We start from the raw sequence: 23,013 nt of genomic DNA, 5'->3' as shown, positions 1-23,013 counted from the left end.
GAAAGGATTTCTACAGAAACACGCCCAACACTGACATTTTCAGGAATTAAACAGACAGTTGCAGGGTGAATGCCATAAAACATCTTTCTGGCAATTCTCCAGGGAGGGTGCAGAGTGTGGGACCCAAGCCCACAGCTTGGGCAATAAAATGGAGGCTCTCAAAACAAGCCAGAGGTTCCTGGTGAGCCCAGCAGGGAGATGGGGGACACCTGCCACCTTCGCAATGCAGCATCTACAGGGCACTAAAAAGGATCACAGTGGGAAGGCTAAAGGCAGCGAGGGGTGGGTGGGGGGACTGACTTTCTGATTAACATGCACCCGTGGCAGAAACCTTCAACCACACGGGCTGCATGGATTGTCAGAATGACTCCGTTTATCAAAAGCTCTTTGCCTCTCTGGGGTGCTTACAATTGTGGGACGCTCCAAATGAGAATACCCTGTCAACCTATAGCACATGCATGTGTGCGCCTGCATATGAACATGTATGCACGTGACCATGTGTGTATATCTGTGCATGCGTGTGTGCATGTGTGTGCGCGCAGTTGTGTATGTGTGCATGCTCATGTGCATATGGGGGCTCTGATACAGGAAGCAGGAGATGCCAGGGAAGGGGATGGATCCTTCTGGAAGCTGTGATGCTTGTGCACAGCTGGTGGGGCTATGCCTGGCATCGTGCTTGTAAACACTCACCATCAAGTCCACAAATAATCACTCAGCATTTTAAAAAAACTCACCCGAATGCACCATCCTAGTGAATCACCTGCTGTAATTTTTCCACCCTCTATCATCCTCAGCAAAACAACAACAACAAACTTTATAGAGTTCTGACCCCAACCTAGAACATGGTTTTGCTCACAGCTTTTGTCACCCTGCTGCATCACCTCCACAATGACTCCTTGTAGCGGCGGTGCAGCTTACAGAGAAGATGGGCTGGAGGTCACCTGACCCTGACCTCTTTCCTGCCAGCTTTCCCCTCTCTGTAAATCACACTGCTGGGAACATCTCCACACAGGCAGTCTTTCCCTCCTCTCACAGATGATTCCGCGGCCAAGGTTTTTGGACTATAATTATCTGGTCAAGCATCGTGGGAGCTCATGAAACAAACTGTTTCCCAAAGACCTGCCAATCTCTTAACTGCCGGCAGTGCCACAACCTTGGAGCTGGACCTCTGTTGGCTGAGAAAGGAAGATCAATAATATTTAATAAGCCTCACGGGCTGCTGAGGATGTGGGTTGTTATGAGCATATTACATTGAGGCACTTCTGTTGGCTTCATTGGGGCTCATAAAAGCCAAGGGGTGTGGACAGGGAGGTGGCCTCCAAGACCAGGATAAGGCCCTAGAGCAGCTCAGGCTGGGCACTGGCTCCCGGGTCCTCCAGGAACCCCTTTAGGGAAGGGAGCTGATGAAGGTCTGGCACAGGAGGGGACTGCTCGGGGGGTGGAGGGGCGCCCAGACCTGTTGGATGACCAAGAATAGCCTTTTGTCATAACCGCCAGCAGATGCAGTCATAGTGGTCAAGCTGCCAGGAGGCCCCAGGAGAGTCTCCAAGGGGAGAACCAAGATGGGACTATGCCCTCTGCCTTGCAGTGCCCCCCCACCCAGACACAGACAGGTCCTTCAGGGGCACGGACCAGGTGGCAGGTCTGAGGGAGCAGAGGGGGCTGGCTTCTGCCTTGGTAAGGGACCCACATGCTCATCAGGCTGCTGAGGGATATCCCTCTCGAGAAGGGGGCACTGTGCTTGTGCTTAAGAGAAATGTAGAGTAATTGCTGTGTCCTGATATTTAGAAGAAAATTGACTGAAATTTTGTCCAGAATGAGGACAAGAATGACAGGTGTGGGCCAACAGGGAACTCAAGGCTGCTCCCCAGAACTCCCCCAGCTTCCCCCATGTTGGACCAGGACACCCCCTTCCCAGCACCACCCTGCTGGCCGCCAGCATCTCCCCAGTTGGGAATGGGTCTGTGGAGGAAGTGAACTGGGGAGAAAGATATTTGCAGCAGATTCCTAGAGCTCTGGTACTTGATGATGCAAAACTGGAAACCACCCAAAAGCTCAGCTGCTGGGGAGAGGGAATTTGCAGCTCAGTCATCTCGGATGCCTGCTGTTATTCAGTGAGGGGCCCGAGGCTGCCCTGATCGCAACAGTTCTCTTTGCTCAGGGGTGAGGCTGACACATAAACACAGGTTGGGTTTTAGAAAAAGAAAACACCTCCTTGCTAAGTGGGTTAAGTATCTGGCATTGCTGTGAGCTGTGGTGTAGGTCGCAGATGTGGCTCGGATACCGTGTTGCTGTGGCTGTGGTGGAGGCTGGCGGCTACAGCTCTGATTGGACCCCTAGCCTGGGAACCTCCATATGCTGAGGATGCAGCCCTAGAAAAGACAAAAAAAATTAAAAATTAGAAAAAGAAAACACCTGACTGGTTAAAAACAGGTTCCAGAGCCATTACCACCTAAGAGTAAGGACCCTCTCAGCTCTGAGCCCTCCCCTCAGCTCCCCTCGTCCAGAGGTCTGCCCTCCACACTCCCCACTCTGCAGATGTGAGGCTTAGGAATCCTAAGCTGTCACACCCCCTCCCCTTCCTCCAGGAGCACAGCTGTAACAGGAGGGGAATTGAGACTGGCCAGCACCTCCTGTGCCCAGGCCCCAGTCCAGACAGCTATGGGGTGATGATTATTATCTGAGATATCGTCATAGCAAAGGACGGTATTTTACAGGTGAGCAGCTCTTTTGGGGGGATCACAATGGATGCTTCGAGTGCTTTTCACAAAGAAGTTGTTAACCACACAGCACACCAGCCCAGGGCTCAGCTGCCTCACTGGCAGTCCTGGAAGTCGGCCCCCACCCGCTCTTTGCCGAACCTGCCTCTAAGCCCCGCAGCCCAGCTCCCCAAGTCCCTCATGCCATGTACCTGAGCACCCCAATGGTGGCCGAGGGGTTGAAGATGATCTCGGCCCCGTTGATGCTGAACATGAGCCAGTTGAGGGGGTGGTGCCGCCCATAGCAGATGTTTACGGCGATCCTCCCGAATGGGGTCTGGAACACGGGGTGGCCCAGGTTTCCCTCCATGTAGTAAGTGGACTGAAAGACAAAGGCCATGTCAGCGCCTCTGAGCTGCCAACTGTCCCTGTCCTTTGACTTGCCAGAAAAGCAAAACATCACCCATACGCCAACAGTCATACTCCTGGGATGACTCTAAGTTCCACAATTTCAATTCACTGAAAAACATCCCCCAACCCCGAAGACTCACAGTAACAATAAGTAATACAAGGGAAATCACCATGGTTTCAGCATTTACCCACAATTTCTCTGGTGACACATTAAAAAACCTCCAAAGCAACTTTCCACAGTATTTCAAGGATCGACTGAGGTGAGCTTTCTTTTCTTTCCCTTTTTGTCTTTTTAGGGCCACACCCGCAGCATATGGAGGTTCCCAGGCTAGGGGTCCAATTGGAGCTGCAGCTGCCGGCCTACACCACAGCCTCAGCAATGCCAGATCTGAGCTGAGTCTGCGACCTACACTACAGCTCACGGCAACGCTGGATCCTTAACCTAGTGATCAAGGCCAGGGATCGAACCTGAGTCCTCATGGATGCTAGTTGGATTCATTTCTACTGAGGCATGATGGGAACTCCAACTTGGGTGAGGTTTTAATCACGGTACCACTAGAGGCTAAGGTATGTGGTGTCAGTGTCCTCACCAAGCACCTGTCCCCATAGGAAGGCTAGGGCTGAAGGGACAGGGCACGTCCACAGCTGCCTGCCTTCTGCTCTAGGGGTGGGGGACACTGCAGCCCAGTGGGCAAGTGACCTGCCTGGCTGACGAAGGCCAGTCCAAGGCTGGAGGCCCATTCTGACAGCGCCTTTCTCCATGAAGCTTCCTGGGTGCCCTGCCAGGGATCAAGGGGGTCCCTGCATAGCAGGTAGAAGGGGGCACACACAGTCCTCCCACTCCCTTTCCTCCTTCCCCCTTGGGGTGATGGTCAGGGTCCCAAACAGATCTGCTCTCTGCCTTTTGCCTCCTCTCATTTCTTTTTCCTTCTGATTTTTTAATTTTTTTTGCTTTCTCGGGCCACATCTGCAGCATATGGAGGTTCCCAGGCTAGGGGTCGAATAGGAGCTGTAGCTGCTGGCCTACACCATAGCCACAGCAATGCAGATCTGAGCTGAGTCTGTGACCTACACCACAGCTTACAGCAAGCCGGCTCCTTAACCCACTGAGCAAGGCCAAGGATTGAACCCACATCCTCATGGATACTAGTCAGGCTTGTAACCTGCTAAGCCACAACGGGACACCCCCCCCCCCGCCACATTAATTTCAATTCACCAGAGCCAGGCAACAACCAGGATGTGCACAGGGTGGACACGGGCAGATCCTGGTGTGCTGAGAAAAGCCCGGCACTATCTGGGGAGAGCTAAAGATTAATCCAGGGTAAACAGGTAAGGGGCGCGTCTTCCCACCCCACCTCCAGCTGTCGCTGGGCAACACTGGGCTCCTCTGTCTCCCCAGGGAGCCTTGGTCAGCTCAGCACATCCTGACCATCCCAAGAGAGGCTGCAATCCCCACAACCAGGGAGGGCAGCAAGGATGGGAACATCCTATCCTGAACAGTTGTACTTACTGTGGGTCAAGTTCACACCTCACAGCTTGGGCACTAGGTGGGATTCATTTCCCACCTCAAACACCCACCTGCCTTCGCCCTCTCCACCCATGACTGGCACCAACCAAAAGAGCTCCCCTGGTTCACACCCTAATCATGAGCATGAGGCCCCAGCCAATACACCTGTGCCCAGACACACATTCCCTCGTCACCCAACACATTGAGGTGGCCACCTCAGACCCCACAGGAGCCTCAGCAAAGGACGTCTACCCCTTAAGTGAGGACTCGACTGTATCAGATGAGGAACTCAGAGCTGGAAGGGAATCATTTCACACTGGTGCACTATTTATTTTGCTTTCAATTTATGTACTACTTATCTTAAAGAATAATTCCAAGAGGTCAAATCAAAGGACAAATAGATTTTTGGCTGCACTTGCAGCATGCAAAATTCCTGGGCCAAAGATGGAATCTGTGCCATAGCAATGACAACGTCAGATCTCTAACCCGCTGAGCCACCAGGAACCTCTCCCAAATCAGGGAATATTAAAGAAAATAGCCCTTTGTGTTTGGGACTCACCCAGGAATCCCAGGGCATCCCGCAGGGCAACTTGGGGAGACCCCAGAGGGGCAGGCGCACTGCCTTCCAGTCGGGCTGGTCACCCGAGGGACGCTCACCTCGTTGAAATCACCCACTCTGGGGATGTGGTTTTTCCTTGTCTTCCCCAGGACCTTTCCCGAGTTGGAGATCACCACGGCTGTGTTCCACAAGACGTCCCCGTGCTCCACGTCACGCTCCAGGATGGGGGACACCACTACCATGCCATGCTTCCGCGACAGCTGGAGAAATGAACATAGTATAGTCCTATTTTTGAATCAATTGTCATAAATTTTTATGGAGGAATTCAATTACCCTCCTAGATAACTAGGCTGGGTTCAGAGCTCTCTTTGCATTTGCTCTTTGGAAGACTAAATGCCCATGTTGTCCTGACGGCCAAATTTAACTAAAAAAGAATTGTCACTGTCCTTGTGCACTGTTGGTGGGAGTGTAAGATGGTGCACCTGCCATGAGAAACAGTATGGCAATTCCTCAAAAATGAAAACAGAACTAGTGGGAGGTCCCTGGTGGTGCAGTGGATTAAGGATATTGCATCATCACTGTAGTGGCTTAGGTGGCAGCTTGTGGTGTGGGTTCCACATGCTGCAGGCACAGCCAAAAAAAGGAAAAATAAAAATTTTAAAAATCATCATATGCCTCATCTATACCAAGGAGACAAAAAAAAAAAAAAAAGAACTAAACCAAACCCAACGTGTTGATACCAAATTCCTTTTGTATCAAGAAAGAATGTCAGGACCTGGTGACTAGGATGAGGAGCCCTAACCAATCATCTGTCATCAACTCCAGCCAGCCCGTCATTACCTTTGGCCTCAAAGTTAGGAGAGAGGCCAGGCCAGGTGGGCAGAAGGTGTGGCTTTGAGCCCTGCCAGGCGGTCATGAGTCAGCGGCCCCCGGATGCGGACAGGCATCCCCGGGGCCAGATGCCCATCCCATTCTCCCTCTGCTCTTTCTTCCTCCCTCCCTGGTCCAGGTGTGTCATCTGCCATTGCCTCCTGACCAGTCCCCTTCCTCTTTTTGTCACAGCATGGAATCCACAACCTGGTGGCTGAGGTTTTTCCCTACAGACTGAGAAGACTGATGTTTCAAATTACAACACATTGACAGAATCACAAGGATTCCAGTTCTGTTAAAAACCCCCGAGTATCTGTACAAAGTCTGTAATGGGACGGGGAGAAATGAAAGCAGTTATTTTTTCTGAGGTGGGACAAAGGCTAAGTCACTCTTGGAATGTCATGGGGTTTTATGGATGGCCGCTTTATTGAGATCGAATTCACAGAGCCTGCAGTCCATTCTTTCTGAGTGGCCATTCAGTGGTTTTCAGTACATCGAGGCTTGTGCAACCATCACCACAACCTAATTTTGGAACATTTTCATCATCCCCAGTGGCAACCCCATCCCCATGAGCAGTCACTCCCCATGCCCCCGCCCTCCTAGTGCTCCCCCCCCCCAAAAAAAACCACTAATCGGCTTTCTGCCTCTGTGCATTTGCTGATTCTGGACAATTCATATACATGGGATCAGATACACGCGTTCGGAGGTCTTAATACAGACATGTGAAGCCCAATTTCCACACTGATGAGACAGGCTATGCGGAAAGGCTCATGTCACTCAGGCAAACAGTCCATGGAAAAGCAGAGTTCTGGACATGGGTGATCCCGTCCCCATGTGCCAACTGTGTTACTTGCCAGCTGCAAACCCCACTAGGGGAGTCAACCCCCACCACCACCACCCTGGGCTGCAGATGCCTCACTTAAAAGGCCACTAAGGGCCATTGGCTCTGAAACTATGACTTTAAGTGAAAGTGTACTAAAAAGGAGGAGGGGGCAGTAAACAGCTGTATCTTTTCTTATCTGGCAAAGCAAGAGCCAAATGGGTGTCTTTTCCATGGAGAAGGGCCGCCCCTGGCAGCTGCGGCCCTGCTCCATGACCTGTGTGCGGGCGGCTGCTGCTGCCGGTGGAAAACAGTTCATGTCCTACCTCTTGACAGAATCTGGTGGTTGGTCCATCCTCTGCAGACTCGGCAAATTCTGTCCACGGGAGCTTCTCTCTCGTACAGAAAGCAAAGGGCATGGCTATGGATAGAGGAGAGGTCAGCATCATGTCCAAGCTCATGGCCTCTGCGAGGGCTCCTGAGCCCAGAGGAGGGTCTCCATGGGGAAGAGCTTCCCCAGCTTCTGAGGCCTGTCCCTGGCCATGGATGTCAGGCCAACCCCACCCTTTGGGCCTCATGGTGAAAGCAAGGGAGCAGCCAAGCGTCCTTTGAGCAGTCCTAAGAGCAGCTGCAGCAGGACACTGAACTTGCATCCCCACGTTCACAGCAGCGTGACTGGCCGCAGCCGAAAGATGGAAACAACCCAAGTGTCCATCAAGGCATGAAGGGATTAACAAAATATGGTCCATTTATTCAATGGAACACTCGTCAACCTTCAAAAGGAAGGGAATTCTGACACTTGCTACAACATGGGTGAACCTTCTTGAAGACATGATGCTCAGTGAAATAAGCCAGCCACCAAAGGACAAATGCTGTTAAGATTCCACTCAGGTGGGGTCCCCAGCATAGGCAAAGTCACAGCAACAGAAAGCAGAAAGGTAGGTTCCAGGGGCTGGGGAAGTAGAGAATGGGTTGTTTGTGGGGACAGAGTATTAATTTGAGAAGGGGAGAAGGTTCTGGAGATGGTTATGCTACAAATGTGCATGTTTAACTGCTACAGAACTATAGACTGAAAAATGGCCAAAATGGTAAATTTTACATTATGTCTATTTTACCACAATTTTAAAAATACTTTTTTTTTTTTTTTTTTTTTTGCAAAAAGTACAGCCAGAAACTGTTTCCAAGCAGCTGGCCGAGATGCAGGTTGGTGAGACCACAGCTGAGGTTCCTTGGGGTCTGCATCAAAGGGCCGGTGAGGGTGGCACTGGGACCCCCAGCATGTCACCACAGGAAGGCTCCTCCCACTAGGGACAGATGGGCTTCTTCAGGAACCAGAAAACCCCATCAGAAGTTTGGGAACTACTGGATGCGTTGAGTACTCCTCATGGCAAAAGCCTTATTTCTGTGATCTCTGACTAGATGCTACTAGGGGGCTAATTCCATACGAAATTTTGTTAAATTCATGGATTTTTTTTTTTTCTTTTTTGGCCGCCCCTTGGCATATGGAGTTTCCAGGCCCAGGGATAAGATCAGAGCCACAGTTGTGGCCTAAACCACAGCTGCAGCAAGGTCGGATCCTGAACCCACTGTGCCGGGCCAGGGATCGAACCTGCATCCCAGCACTCCCAAGACACCACTGACCCCGTTGCGCCACAGTGGAAACTCCAAACTGATTTTTGTTTGCCTTTTTTTCCAGACAGCAGGTACATATACATAGTCACACATCAAAGAACACGCATGCTGAGGTGGTTTCCTTGGGGGGGGGGAGGGGCTGCAATGGGGGTGGACACCAGGGACCTCTGGCTGAGTGTGTCCCAGGGCTCCTCAGCCTTGGCTGGCCATGCACTTTGACATTAGCCTGACAACGTGAGCTGGGATCTCCCTGGGATGGGCTTTGAGTTCCCGGTATCACCAGTCAGGTTGAACGCCTGGCCTCGGGGCCACTGGCCTTCCTAGATTCATCCTCCAGCTGACCTGGTCCCTACCATTTGCCCACCTCCTGCTGAGCTGTTCATCTTTTTCTCCTTGACTTGGAGCCCTGAATTCCTTGTTTGGACCAATTCTGTATACAGCTAGCCTGCTGCACCAGCAGGTTCCCCCAACTATGGGTGGAAAATATTTGGAAAAAAAAAAAAAAATCCACAAAGTTCCAAAAAGCAGAACTTGAATTTGCCAGGCACAGACAACTCTTTTACTTGGCATTTATGCTGCACTAGGTATTATAAGTAACCCACAGATGATCTAAAGTTTTAAAGTAGGATGTGTGTAGATAAGAGGCCTTGGGCATCCCTGGGTTTTGACATCCACAGAGGTGGGAGTCCTGGACCCAATCCCTGTAGATACTGAGGGAGAACTGTGCTCCTTATTTTTTAATTTTGGCCATGCTGCCAACAAGTGGAAGTTCCTGGGCTAGGGATCAAACCCGTGCTGCAGCAGCAACTATGCCGGATCCCTAACCAACTGCGCCACTAGGGTCTCCAGGACTGTGCTCTTAGATCTGCCTCCTCCCAATAACCAAGTCCATTTATTTCAGGGGAGACTGTTCCACAAGCTTGCTATTGTTTGGGCCACTCTGAAAGGGACCAGCTTGCAGGGAAGGTCTTTGGGAGACTGTGTGATGTGCTGGTCGCCGCATGGGGTGTGTGGCCTGTTTGGGGATAATCATGTAACCCCCTTTCCCCAACATGGCCATGTACCCAGTATGGTGCCAGGCCTGGTAACAGGCAGCTTGTCCCCCATATCTCTGAAAAGGCAGTGTGACTCCCCTCATTTCTCAGAGAAGCATCAGCAACCCCCCCAATTCCTTCCAGACCCAGGGAGCCTGGTCCTGCAATGACCACCCCACCATCTCAGGAGCTCGGGGTGGTGGTACACGGAGACAGCTAAGTGGGCAGCAGGTCTGCCAGCAACAGTCCCGGGGGGCCTGGCACCAGGCTCAAGACTCCCCAGGCTCCTTTGATGAAGAGGGATGAGCTATTTTAAGGAAACCCACAAGAAAGCTGTTGATAACAAGGACCAAGCCTTAATCACCATCCCCCTCTTAGCTTTCAAACCATTAGGAGAGACTCAGATGCCCCAAGAGAATAAAACCTCCCTTTCCGATTTCATTTCAGGTTGCTAAGCTCTCCAAATTTCCCCATTTCCATTTTAATGGCTTCTTTTCCTGTTTGCACAACTGCTGTCAAGTAAGCAAACTTTCAAAAGAAGCCGTGGAAAGGAGGTTGGGGGAGGTTGGCTGCAAAGTTCCAACCACAGTTTTCAAATCAGAGAGAAAGGGGGCTCCCCATTCATGGAAACAACATGTCAGATTTAGGCCTGCCCTGCCCTCAGGAGCTGCCAGCCCAGATGGGCACTGAATTGGAACCCTGGCATGGCATCATGTCACCACAAAGTGCTCTGTTCTGTGTAGGGGAGTCCCCAGGGTCCCCCACAGGAGGGAAAGTCTGTGCAAGGCCTTGATAGGTGAGTGGGAGTTTTTCAGATCCAAGAAAGGGAAGAAGTTGGTTAAACCACCTAATAAATATTTTTTAGTGTCAGTCATGTACGTACCAGGGATTATTCAAGCTCCTAAAGATAAAATAGGGGTAGGGGAAAGGATAAACAGAATGTGGTCCAACCAGACAATGGAATATTATACAACCATAAAAAGGAAGAACATTCTGACCTGTTCAACAACCTAGATGGACCTTGAAAGCATTCTGCTCAGAGAAACAAGCCAGACACAAAGGTCCAAACGCTGTATGATGCCACTTACATTAGAATAGAAAAATTCACAGAGACAGAATGTGGAATGGAGGTTATGGAGGTGGGAGATGAAGGGGAGTTACTGTTAAATGAGTACAGAATTTGGCTGGAGATGATGAAAAAGTTTGAGTATAGACAGTGCTGATGGTTATACATTTTTGCAAATGTACTCAATGTTGATGAATTGTACACCTGCCAGTACTGATAAACAGTATGCATGTTTTAGATTAAATTTTTTTAACATTGGAGTTCCCATTGTGGCTCAGCAGGTTAAGACCCAACTAGTATCCATAAAGATGTGGGTTCGGTCCCCGGCCTCACCCAGAGGGTTGAGGATCCGGTGTTGCCACAAGATCCAGCATAGCTTGCTGACATGGCTTGTATCTGGTGTTGCCATGGCTGTGGCATAGGCTGGCAGTTGCAGCTAAGATTCAACTCCTAGCCCAGGAACTTCCATACGCCACAGGTGCATCCCTAAAAAGAAAAAAAAATTAATGTTAAAAAAAATAGGGTATTGGGGTGGGAAAAATAAACACCTATCCCAGGCAATGACCATGTGGAGTTTTCAGTCTAATGCAGAGGCAGACAAATCAAAAGCACCATACAAGAATGAAAGAACAGGTGCAACGAGAAATGCAAAGAATGTGATGATGATCCTCTGGGTCGGGATGGGAGGTGGGGTTGCAGACTGGACACACACCTTTGCCCTTTCCTGAAACCTCACCAAACCACAGTAAAGGGATTTTTTTTTTAAGCTCCTCCCCGCCATGGTGTGCAGGGGCTTGATGCAGGGGTCTTAGTTCCCAGACCAGGGACTGAACCCAGGCCAAAGCAGTAAAAGTGCTGAATCCTAACCACTAGACCACCAGGGAGCTCCTAGTAAAGGGATTTTTAATCACAGGTAAAAACCCACAAGGCTGGGGCACTGAGACAGGAATGAAAGCAACAAAACATGGGAAACGTGGAGATATCTTAGTGAATCTGAGAACACTGAGCCCCCACCTAGCAGTGGAGGAGGCCAGGAAGCCCCCCACTCTCCAGCACAGACCTCTTAAAAGCTCAGGAGCCAGAGGCAGTGAATGGCTCTACGGATGGGGAAGAAGGAGGGGAGCTAAACAAGTAGGATTGTTGGAGTCTACTTAAGAAGGGGTCAGATCCCTCCCCTGCTCCAAGAGGCTGGGGCATGCCTCTCTCACCCCAGCTGGAGGCTCACTCTCCAGGAACAATTAAACAGAGGGTCTCTGGCCTTGTGGAAACTGGGCCAGATGAAGGGGGCAGAGCAATAAAAACAAGGGACTAAGTAAACACCAGCATCATGGCCTCCTGCCCTCTTTCTCCTCTGGGCAGGAAATGAGAAGAATCATCTTTGGGGAATCTGAGCATCTGAAAAAAGGACCTGTGGATTTTACTGTGAAGGATTTCCTAACAAAGAGCTAATCCTGGCTACGCTATCATGAAACCCAGTGGAGGAGCCCTCTCCCACAAATTCAGAGCTTGCAATCAGCCTGTAAACCCCAGTTCTGAAGACACAAGCAGTCAGGGGGAATACAGAGGCCAATCTGGAGTAACTAGGGATGATGCAGGGAAAAAAATTACTAAATATCCTCAGAGATAAGATATTACAACTCTAAAACAAGAACAGGATGTGATAAAATAGGAAATTTCAGACCAAAAGAATCTTGTAAATTCAAAATCTGACAGCAGAAACAAAAGACTGAATAGAAGGCTGATTGACAAATTAGATAAAATTCACCAAAAAATTAAGCAGAAAGACAAAGAGAGGAAAAAAACAGGAGGAAATACAAAAGAAAGCTCAGGATTTAGTCCAGAGTTTCAACATCTTAATAAAAGGGAGTATAAGAAAAAGAGGAGAGAAGAAAATGGAGAAAATCACTAATGAAACAATGTAAAAACCGCCCCTAGATCTGAAAGAACCTATTGAGCGTGTAGAACAATAGATTAAAATATACATGTACGGTGGTACATCATTATGAAATTTCAAAATATTAGAGAAAACCAGAAGACCCTACACCCTTTCAGAGAAAAATAAACAGGCCATATACAATGGGGGCATAAATCAAAACTGGCTTTACTGTGGTGTAGGTTACAGACGCGGCTCAGATCCTGCGTTGCTGTGGCTCTGGCGTAGGCTGGTGGCTACAGCTCCGATTCGACCCCTAGCCTGGGAACCTCCATATGCCATGGGAGTGGCCCAAGAAATAGCAACAACAACAACAAAAGACAAAAGACAAAAAAAAAAAAAAAAACCAAAAAAAACTGGCTTTAGACTAGTCAACAAGCCCCAAAGCCAGAAGACATAGAGCAAACTGAAGGAAAATTTCCACAAGTCTGAAGGAAAATGATTTCTAACCCAGAATTCTATACCCAACCAAACGACCCAGCAAGTTGTAGGAGGAACATATTTTCAGATATGCAATGTTTCAAAAAGTCTACCCAACAGAGTTTTTCACATGTCTAAACCTCTAAAGGGGATTTAGGGAACTGGCAGAACATTTGGGGTAGACTTTTCAGTAAATAGAAAACTCCAGGAAGACAGAGAGCTATTTGGGAAAATAAATCAAAGCAATTTCTTTTGAATCTTGGCCAAGAATGGCAGAGCAAGATGGTCTTGCTCTACCAGACCAGGCAAGGTAGAGGGGCCAGGAGGAGGCCAAGGACTCCACTGTCTCCTTCCATTGGGGCAAGTTGACAGAGGATGCAAAACTGAATAATTAGGAAGCAGCCATACGAGCAAAGGTAAATCCCAAAAGGACCAGCTGAGAGCAGGATGTAGCTGCTTCCTGGCTCCTTAGGAGAGGAGAGCTATTTTTTGGTAATAGACCTTGTAGACCCATTTGACTCGAAACCATGAGAATGTATAACTGTGATAAAGATAAAAAAGTAAGATAATGAAAAGGCACATGGAATATTTCCCCTGTGGCTCAGGAGGTTAAATATCCGGTATTGTCACTACTGTGGCTCAGGTTGCTGCTGTGTCTTGGGTTTGATCCCCGGCCTGGAAGCTTCTGATGCCTCAGGTGCAGCCAAAAGAAAAAAAAAACATTAAAAAAAAAAAAAAAGAAAAGAAAAGGTACACAGTAGCAGGAGTATTTAACAGGGACACAACTTTACATGGGCTTTGAGCTGAGATCCAAGATCCACTGAGCAGGGTTAAAGGTCGGGGGAGGGGGAGGGCACCTCAGGAGAGTGAAGGACTGTGGACAATGAACCTTGCCAGAGATGAGAAAAAAAAAGAGGAGATTTTAAGAAATGTTAAGGAATTTTTTAAGTAGCAGATCCTCCTGGCAGCATGGAGTCAAGGCAGCAGTGTTTGCAGGTGGCAGAGAGCACCCCCAGAGAGACTTACTCCACGCCTCCTGGAAACAGATGATGTTGACTCCACACATGGCAGCCACCTCTGCAATGGCCGCGATACGTCTGTGAAGGGCAGTGACCTGGCAAAGTACAAAGCAAGGATTAGAACCCACTGAGTTCTACTGGTTGAGACCATTTTCAGAACTCATCCCAAGGAGGGGCAGTGAGAACCCCCACCCAGCCAGGTGCAAGAGGATGAGGAGGTGGGATGTCCTGGTATGTCCTGATCCTGGTCACTGTCCTCAGATCTGAAATCTGCAGGAAAAGGCAGGGGTATGTGCTTGGGGACCCCACATACTGAATGACATCCCCTGGGCCTCAGTTTCCTTGCCTCAAGAATGGGGAGAGCTGGGCCTGCCTCATGGGATTGCTGGGAGGGGCATGTGAGGATGGGGGCTGCTTACCGTGGGAGGGGCCACCCATGCCACAACCATCCCCCCCACCACCCAGGGCAAACTGCTCCCATGGCCCCAGGCATGGTTCACTTATTACCAGGGACGCTGTCCTGCCACTTCTACCCTCCTGTGTGTATCCTACCTTCCCATGACTTGCCTCTCCCAGCTGTGCTCCCTCCCACCCCAAATTCCCTGCAGGTGTTATCCACATGTTCAGCGAAGGGTGGCTTTCCTGGTGACGAGGACCCCGGGTGCTCCCTGGCCTACAGGTGCCCCTCAGCTGTGCTGTTCCCCTGTGCTATCACATTCCCCCCACTTCCTGTCATTCCCATGACCCCACAAGCACCTTGGGAGCAGGAGGATGGAATCCTCAGCATGGCTGGCTTTCTGGGGACATTCAGAAGTGTGTGTTCAAAGACAGAGCAGGAGACTAGGCTGAAAACCCAGAGAGCACAAGTGCTTCCCTATACTCCGTCCCCCCTCAAGCACCCCCACCCCCAGGGACTGTGTGCATAAGCTTCCCCACATCTGCTGGGTGCCAGGGTGTGGGGTGAGCACAGAGTCTCTGCCCTCCAGGACCTGACAGTCTGGGATAGCCAAGGAGATACACTGCGGCCATGGGGAGGGCGGTCCCCACTTAGGATCCAAGCTGGGACACAGGCAGGTCCCGACTGGTATGCGCCAGCAGGAGCCCCAAGAGGCAGGCTCCCCAGAGAGCGCTTGAGCCAGAAGGGCCCCCTCCCAACCGGGAAATGGAACTTGAGCTCAGTTGCGGTGGACAGAAGGTAGAGAAGGAGTGAGAGGAAGGCAGAGGAAGGGTAGAAGCCAGAGATGTGAGATGTGGCTGGAGAGAAGGGAAGCCAGGCAGAGCGTCATGGTGACCACCCCATGCCCCACCGGGGACCATGGTCGTGTTCAAAACACAGAGTGGGCGCCACCCATTTATGTATTTATATATTTACGGTCAAAAGAGGTCAAACCTGTTTCACCACAGGAGTGTCCGCGGGGAGGGGGGTTCTGTTCTGAACAAGCCCCACACGCACAGTCCGGGGCCGCCTCTGCTGCTCCTCTACGGCCTCAAAGGCACAGCCCAGCAGCTCGAAGTCCCCCTTGGTGGCGGCTTCAAAAGCACCTCTGGGCAGGTTAAGCTCCCTAGGTGGGAAGGAGGAGGAGGAGGATTTGCACGAGGTTCTCCCCACCCTGCGTAGTTCTCAGCAGGCAGAGAAGGGGTCGGGGAGCAGCCCAGGTTGGGGGCACCGTGGGAAGCTGGGGCAGGGCTGGAGGAAAGAAGCCCGGTGGGGGGAGAATGGACCTGTCCTGACAGACCTGAGCCGGGAGATGGCCTGGCAGGCCTGGCGGAGGAGGGCAGAGGGAGGGGGTGGCAGGGTGAGTTAGAGCTGCTGAAATCAGGGGGGATTAAATCCCAGCAGTCAGCACAGAAGGGATGGAGGCTAGGAACCTGCTGGGTGGACGTGCCAGGGCTCTCAGCAGGACAGAAGGTCCTGGGGCCACCTGATGCTAAGGATTACAAGTCTCAGGCCACCTCCATCTTCCAGTCCCACTGCTCCCACCGGGGAGGGGGCAGCCCCAGGTGAGGGTGTGGCGGGGCCTGGATATCCAGACCAAAGGCTGAAGGGCTCATCCTGGTTGGTGGCTTATTTATTAACAAAGGCAAGTGGATTATTTATAAAACCTCCCACCAAAGTGACCAGAGGCCAAACTGCAAACACCTGGCGCCTGTTCTGTGCCCAGCCCAGGGGTGAAATCCGCAGGGGCACAAGATGCAGCACCTGGCCAGGAAGGCCTTACCATCTAGGGGCATGACGGTTATGAAATACCCAGAGAATGCATCAAAAAATAACCTGACAGCCATTATCTAATAATATTTCTCTCCTACTTTAAATCACTTTCTTAAAGATGTTTCTTTCAAAATCACAGCCCTGTCAGCCCGAGCCCCCTGCCACCGCCCCCTGCCAGGCGGGGCCCTGTGACGGCCCTGACAGCTCTGAGCTCGGTTCCGCCCCTGACAATCAGCCTGCTTTTCAACAAGTCAGGGTTCCATGTGCTTCCGTGGGTTAGAAATAGCAGCAGTGCCCACACTGTGCCTCCCATTGCCGTGACTGCCTCAGACGCCCCCCGCCTGCAGGCGGATGCTCGCCCCCCACCCTCCAGGACAAGTCAGGATGGGACAGGAAGGAGGGCCACCATGCAGGTGGTCCTGGTGGGCCATCCTCAGCCTGCAGCCTCACCCAGGAAGACATCAGGTGGAAGAGCTCTCACCCAAGGTTTGCAAGCCTGGTTGTAACTGCACCTGGAAGGGGTCCTTCAGCCTCTGGCCATCTCCCCCCACCCACTGCCACCAGCTGTCTGCTCTCCCCATGGTTCTATCAACACTCATCCCTGATATTCAAGATGCACAACCTCCCTGCCTCCATTCCCCTCCCCACCTCTTCTCTGAGGCCTGAGGCCTGAAGCCATGCAGGCCCAGCTGCTCCATTGCCTTCTGGGCTCCACTAGCCTCAGCCCCCACTGTCTGGCCACAATCTGAAGGTTTCTCCACCCTCCAGGCACTCCATCACCCACTCCTACCCGCTTCATCCCGAGAATTCAACCGGCTCCACTCCCTAACCATGTGCTATGCCCACCAAAGGGCCCACCAAAGGCCTGGCTGGAGGATGTGGCCAGCAAATGGCCACAACCTTGCATGGGGGGCTCCCAGCTGCCCCCAACCCTCCCTTGGTTCCTACAATTGGCTCTTTGACTGGTGGCCCCTCAGCCCCTCATCCTAAAAGGCCTCCAGCCTGGTGGCCTCACCCACGGCTTTAAGGAGGAGAGTCTGTCACTTCCTGTCCGGGTCCCACACCCCCTCTGCCCCTCCCTACCCTCGCTTTCCAGTGGGGTCAAGGGAGGCCTTGCCCAAGGAAGCCCAGCCTTTGCTTCCTTGGCAACCTCTCACTTCTGGAACTTCTCTTTCCCCTCTAATGGCTCTTTACATCAGCATTTTAAATAATTAAGCCAGAACTTTGTTACAAAAGAAACACATATTCATGGAGGAAAAAGAAATAAAACAGCAGATATGGGCTTTGAATGTGAAATGAATTCCCTTCCATCCCACCCTCAGCCTAGTCCAGAACCTCAGAGAAGGCCCCTTTAAAAATGTCTTCTGTGTCTTTCCAGTATTTTTCTCTATGCGTGTGTTTTGCACATACAAAGGCATCTTTCTGTAGGTACTGGTCTTCCATTTACGTACCTTTTGCATTTTAACAATGTGCATACCTTGGACATCTCTCCCTGTGTCCTGCAGTCCTGCCACATTCACTATGGCAGCTGTTTGAGTCTCTCCCATTAAAAAATTGGGAAAAGCGGGAGTTCCCGTCGTCGTGGTACAGCATAAACAAATCCAACGAGGAACCATGAGGTCAAGGGGTCGATCCCTGGCCTCACTCAGTCGGTTAAGGATCCAGTGCTTTCATGAGCTGTGGTGTAGGTCTCAGACACGGCTCAGATCCTGTGTTGCTGCGGCTGTGGTGTAGGCCAGCAGCTGCAGCTCTGATTTGACCCCTAGCCTGGGAACCTCCATATGCTGTGAGTGCAGCCCTAAAAAGCAAAAACAAACAAACAAACCAAAAAAAATAAATAAAATAAAATAACCTAGGAAAAGAGAGAGAGAGAGGAAGGGAGGGAGGAAGAAAGGAAGCGTGTTCTACACAGGCCTCTCTTGTTCCAGAACCATCAGGCTTCTGGTTGCTAAAGCCAGTGGACCTCCTGTTATCCTCATCCTTCCAGATCTCCCTGAGCTACTTGACACTCTGTCCTTGTCCTGCTCATATCTTTGACATAGGCCCTAGGGTCCCTCATCCTGGCATCTCTACCTCTGGAGTCTCCCATGACATCTCCACTTGCTCTGCCCTTGAATGCTGGGTTCCCCAGGTTCCTACCCTGCACCCACACCTCCACCCGAATGGCCATCTCTGGGACAGCAGCCTCCACTCTGATGCCCACCTCTGCAGCCCTCTATGGTGGGCTAAACTGTGGGCCCCCCCAAAAGTGTGTCCACATATTAATACGTGGAACCTGTAAATGGGACCTTATTTGGAAAAGGGTTTTTGCAGATGTAATTCAGGGTCTCAAGATAAGACCACCCTGGCCTTCCCAAGTAAACTCTAAATCCAGTGATGGGTTTTATAAGAAATGGCAGAGCACAGGGAGAAAAGACGACCATGTGAAGACAGGCAGAGACTGGAGACATGATGCCACAAGCCAAGAGGACCCTTTGGGTCCAGAAGCCACCAGAAACCACAGACAGCATGGAAGGATTCCCCTGGGAATCTATGGGAGACTGTGACCCAGCCGATACCTTGATTTTGTACTTCTGGTCTTCAGAACCACGAGAATGCCTTTTTTTTTTTTTTTTTTTTTTTTTTGTCTTTTTGCCTTTTCTAGGGCCGCTCCCGTGGCATATGGAGGTTCCCAGGGTAGGGGTCTAATAGGAGCTGTAGCTGCTGGCCTACACCACAGCCACAGCCACAGCCACAGCAATGTGGGATCCAAGCCTCATCTGTGACCTACACCACAGCTACAGCAACGCTGGATCCTTAATCCACTGAGCAAGGCCAGGGATCGAACCCGCAACTTCGTGGTTCCTAGTCGGATTCGTTAACCACTGTGCCACGACGGGAACGCCAAGAATACATTTCTTTTGGTGTAGGCCACCCATTGTTTGGTCATCTGTTACATCATCCCTAACACCACCCATCAACCATCCCCAAAGCTGCTCCAGCCACCCAAGGGTCCAAGCCAGAAGCTGGCACCAGCCTCACTCCCACCCCCCACCCAGCCAGGCAGGCTCTCCACAGACTTCTGGAACCCTTCCTCGTCCCTACCCCCAGACATGCTGTCTGCTTTAGGCCCCCTCACCTTTCACCTGCCCTAGCAAATTCTCTGAAGTCTCCCTCCACTATCAGCACAAGTCCTGCTTCCTTCCTGGAGAAAAAGCTCCCAGGACCCATGCCAAGTATTCCTGCCTCCTCTCCTGGGCGGCCTCCACAGCACTCTATACCTAGTCCCCAAATGGGCATATCCCCTAATGTCTGCGCCTTGGCCCAGAGGACCTGAGCTCTTCCTGTCTCCAGACTAACTCCTCTATCTCTGTCAGGATGCAGCTCAAGCATGGCCCACAAAGCCTTCCCAACCTCCCCTCAACCTGGCTCATGTAAACTCTCTCCACAATGCAGGACAACCAAGAAAAGACAGAAAGCCCTTCAAGGGCAGGACCCACAGCTAACTCATCCTTCTGCCCTAGTGCCCAAGACAAAACAAACCCTCTATAAATTCTTGTTGAATGAACACATGCTTCTTGATTCTGGCTGTTTTAAAATTGAGAGTCAGCGTTCTCTGGGGATTTCATCTGTCTGGCTCAGGCAAAGGCTCATTTGGCTCAATCACTTAGCAAATATTTACTGAGCATCACCTTTGCACCAGGCACAGCCAAACATCAGGAGAGAAGCTGGTCTTGCACGGAGCATGGGGTGGGGGTGGGGGTAGTCCAGGAGAGGGGCTGAGGACTCGGGTCCATCAGGCCTTCACAGAGGCAGCCATGTCCAAGTCAGGTGGGGAGGAGTGAACAGGAGCTTAAGTGGGAGAAGAGTTTTTAATTTTTAATTTTATTTTTTGTTTTTGTAGGGCCACACCCGAGGCACATGGAGGTTCCCAGGCTAGGGGTCCAATCGGAGCTGTAGTCACCAGACTACACCACAGCCACAGCAATGCAGGATCCGAGCTGTGTCTGCGACCTATACCACAGCTCACAGCAACACCAGATCCTTAACCCACTGAGCAAGGCCAGGGATGGAACCCACATCTTCATGGATACTAGTTGGATTCCTTAACCTCTGAGCCATGACAGGAACCACTCAAGGGAGAAGCGTTTTTAAATGATTAATTTTATATCTGCACTTTGCAATCTGTTCCTAGCCAAATCCTACCCAATCACACAGATGGGGCAAGTACAAAGGTTTATACTCCAGTACTTGGAAGAGCTCAGTGCCGAGTGGAACAGAACCAAGAAAAGGGACTAGGAGAAGGAATGCAAAAGGGGAAGCATTTACTCAGTTATTGTGAGCCAAGCCCCAAGAAGAGGCCTGAGGTGGGGGGCGCAGATAGAATTTGGCTCCTTTTCCCTCTACTTCCAGTCCCGCTGCCTCTGCAGCAATCCAAATGTGCCCATGAAGTTCTTCTTACATAACAGTCCTTACCTTGAGCTCTAGAATGAGCTCCAGCCAGTCAACCATGTGGAAAACCTTTCTCTTTTCCTAAGACTCTCCCTGACACCCTGGACCTGGGTCTTTTCCCAGGAGAGCATGCCCACTTCATCCTTAAACAAACCTAGTATCTGAGACACCTCTTGATTTAAGACACTTTCTTTGGGAGCCTCAACTCTAAGAGGGCTCCCTTGTGATGAGCTTTTCCAGGTGCGGTGAAAGCCCTAAAGGTCATCTGGTTCCAGCACCTCTCTTTGGGTATGAAGAGCTCTTCCTGACAGACTTCTGTATTGTGCCCGCTGCCAAAGGCAGCTGTTCTACTTTTACCATCCACTAGCAGTGAAAACACCTGTGACTCTGAGGCCTGTGCCCCACCCCCATACTCCACATCAGTTGGTGGTTGGGAACCTCTGATCCAATCAACACCCTCAGTTCAGGTGAGCTGATCAGATTCCTCCCTCAAACCTCAAAGCTGCTGTTGTGAGGTCAGGGCACGAGCACTCTGGTGGGATTGGGGTTATGGGCAAGGACATGGAAGGACATTTAGTCAGGAGTTGCATGAGGTCAGCATTTGGATTTCATTCTCAGGGCTGTGGGAATCCCTTAGAGTTTTAAGCAAAGGAGCAACAGGATAAGATTTACATTTTCTGGTTGCTTTGAGAAAAGTACAATGAAGAGAAACAAGAGTGGCAGGGGAAGTGTCTTCCAGCTTTGTTCGCCCAGTGCCCAGCTCTGCACTTCCCTCAGAAGGTCCTAGTGATACACACAGCAGGTTGGGAGCAGAACAACCACTTGCTCTGAGCGAGGTAACTAACTCTTGTAACTTGCCAGTGGGAAAGGCTGCTTCACCAACCAGACTCAGGCCTCCACCTCTGAGGATCCACCAGAAGCTGGGTCACTGCAGGAAGGAAGGGCTGGGGCTTCTGGGCTGAGGTACTGACATAGACAGACACCCAGGGGACAGGCCTCGTTCTGGGGAAGAAGCTGGTCACTGGAAGCTGGGAAAGAGAGTTGGGTGGTCATAGGCAAGAAGAGTAAAAACTGTCCTTTGTCTCCAGGCAACTGGGGGAGAATTGGCTTGTAAAGGTCACCCCTGGGTTGTGCAACCCTGAGGTTCCAAAGCCAAGCTGTCACACAAGACTTCCTACTCAGACCTAGACCTAATCTGCTGGCCAACTCAGGACTGCACTCCCCCCTACCCCACCCCAGCTTCCACAGACCTCTTCAGATCCTGAAGCACTCTGCCTGGTCCCCTAGATCCACACCCCTTGACCCCAAGTCCCCCCTCCCCAACTTCTGTGGCCCACACCTGGTCTCCTTGCCATAGAGGATGCGTTTGACCTCCCGCAGGTCTGCGAGTGGCAGATGCTTCTCCAAGCACTGCTCCAGCGACTCAAATTCGGCCCCCGCCATGTCTGGTGTCTGCAGCTGCCTCGTCCCGATCCAAACTGCCTGCTGCCCTTTGCCTCCAGTTGGAAGAGGAGGAGACAGTTGCCTGGCAGGAACTCCCTCCCTTCTCCTCTGGCCCAAAAGCCAGAGGAAGGCTCAGGTGCGGACACGCCCCCTCCTCGTGCCTGGGCCCAGCCAATCAGCACTCGGGACCTCGTGATGGTACTGACCCTGGCACCTCCTTCAACACGCGCCAGCCACACCCCTTCCGTCCTGGCCTGGTGAGCCTGGCGCCTCAGCCAGCCAGTCACCTGCAGCCCAAGGGCCCAGGCCACGTGCTGGCCTCACGCTCTCCTCACCCCAGGTTCCTGCCCTAGCGTGGGACAGAGGATGCGGCCTGCGGGAATGAAGGTAGGGATGGGCTGTGTCCTCAGGGCCAGGCCGTGCGTCCCAGAAGGACACTTGGCCGCCATGGGGTTGACGCGGCCAAATGTCGTGCAGTCAGTATGGCAGGTGGGTGAGTGTCCTCACGGCCTTGTCCTGAGGGGTGGGCCTTGGAGGTGTCGCTCAGAGCCCAGGTGGCTCCCCAGCCGACCAAAGGTGCAGCCCCCTGTACAGAGCAGGCCTCATGCGCAGTAGGGCAGTGCCATGAGGGGCAGCTGGTCAGCCACTTGCCAACCTGGAACCCCAGTCGCAGGCCTCTGTGGATCTGAATCTCTCTGCCTCTCAGGGTTGTTTACCAGGAGATGAGATGGGAACACAAACTCAAAGCAGGTACTGTGGGCCGGATGCTTCAGGTAGTTTACGGGAGCTGCTAACTCACAGGTTTAGGTCATTGCTTTGATGGATGCTAACTGCCGATTCTGGCATCTGGTGCAGACTCCGTGGAAGCATCTGGAAGGCTCCGGTCTAAGGCTGTGAGATAAGGCCATGCACAGACCAGCCAGACTGCATGCCTTTGTTCTGTGATTTAAGGTAGGGACA

At 51.5% G+C, this 23,013-nt stretch overlaps 1 protein-coding gene and 1 long non-coding RNA gene across 4 annotated transcripts in view; one reads left to right on the top strand and one right to left on the bottom strand.

The window, feature by feature from the left end:
- UPB1 (beta-ureidopropionase 1) overlaps positions 1–22,090 on the bottom strand; it is a 28,212-nt gene extending 6,122 nt beyond the window's left edge. The window contains exons 1-8 of one of the 3 annotated variants that reach the window (XM_084993912.1): positions 21,950–22,090; positions 21,469–21,638; positions 19,851–20,010; positions 15,361–15,532; positions 13,978–14,065; positions 7,193–7,287; positions 5,275–5,436; positions 2,912–3,081 (exon numbers count right to left, since the gene is read on the bottom strand). In XM_084993912.1, the coding sequence (XP_084850038.1) occupies positions 2,912–3,081; positions 5,275–5,436; positions 7,193–7,287; positions 13,978–14,017 (467 nt within the window). In that variant the 5' untranslated portion in view covers positions 14,018–14,065; positions 15,361–15,532; positions 19,851–20,010; positions 21,469–21,638; positions 21,950–22,090. The remainder of the gene's footprint in view (positions 1–2,911; positions 3,082–5,274; positions 5,437–7,192; positions 7,288–13,977; positions 14,066–15,360; positions 15,533–19,850; positions 20,011–21,468; positions 21,639–21,949) is intronic. The other 2 variants (XM_021074095.2, XM_001929254.7) reach the window with 2 other exon arrangements.
- Positions 22,091–22,299: 209 nt separating this feature from the next.
- LOC146396672 (uncharacterized) overlaps positions 22,300–23,013 on the top strand; it is a 59,488-nt gene continuing 58,774 nt past the window's right edge. The window contains exon 1 of the long non-coding RNA XR_014826013.1: positions 22,300–22,440. This is a non-coding gene — a long non-coding RNA (uncharacterized LOC146396672). The remainder of the gene's footprint in view (positions 22,441–23,013) is intronic.

This window comes from Sus scrofa, chromosome 14, assembly GCF_054392235.1.
Source record: "Sus scrofa isolate SSC_HxYL_T2T_F1_AM1 chromosome 14, Sscrofa_HxYL_maternal_Yorkshire_Landrace_v2.0, whole genome shotgun sequence".
Taxonomy (NCBI): domain Eukaryota; kingdom Metazoa; phylum Chordata; class Mammalia; order Artiodactyla; family Suidae; genus Sus; species Sus scrofa.
Note: the sequence above shows the minus strand (reverse complement) of the source record. Positions and strands in the feature narration are given on the sequence as shown.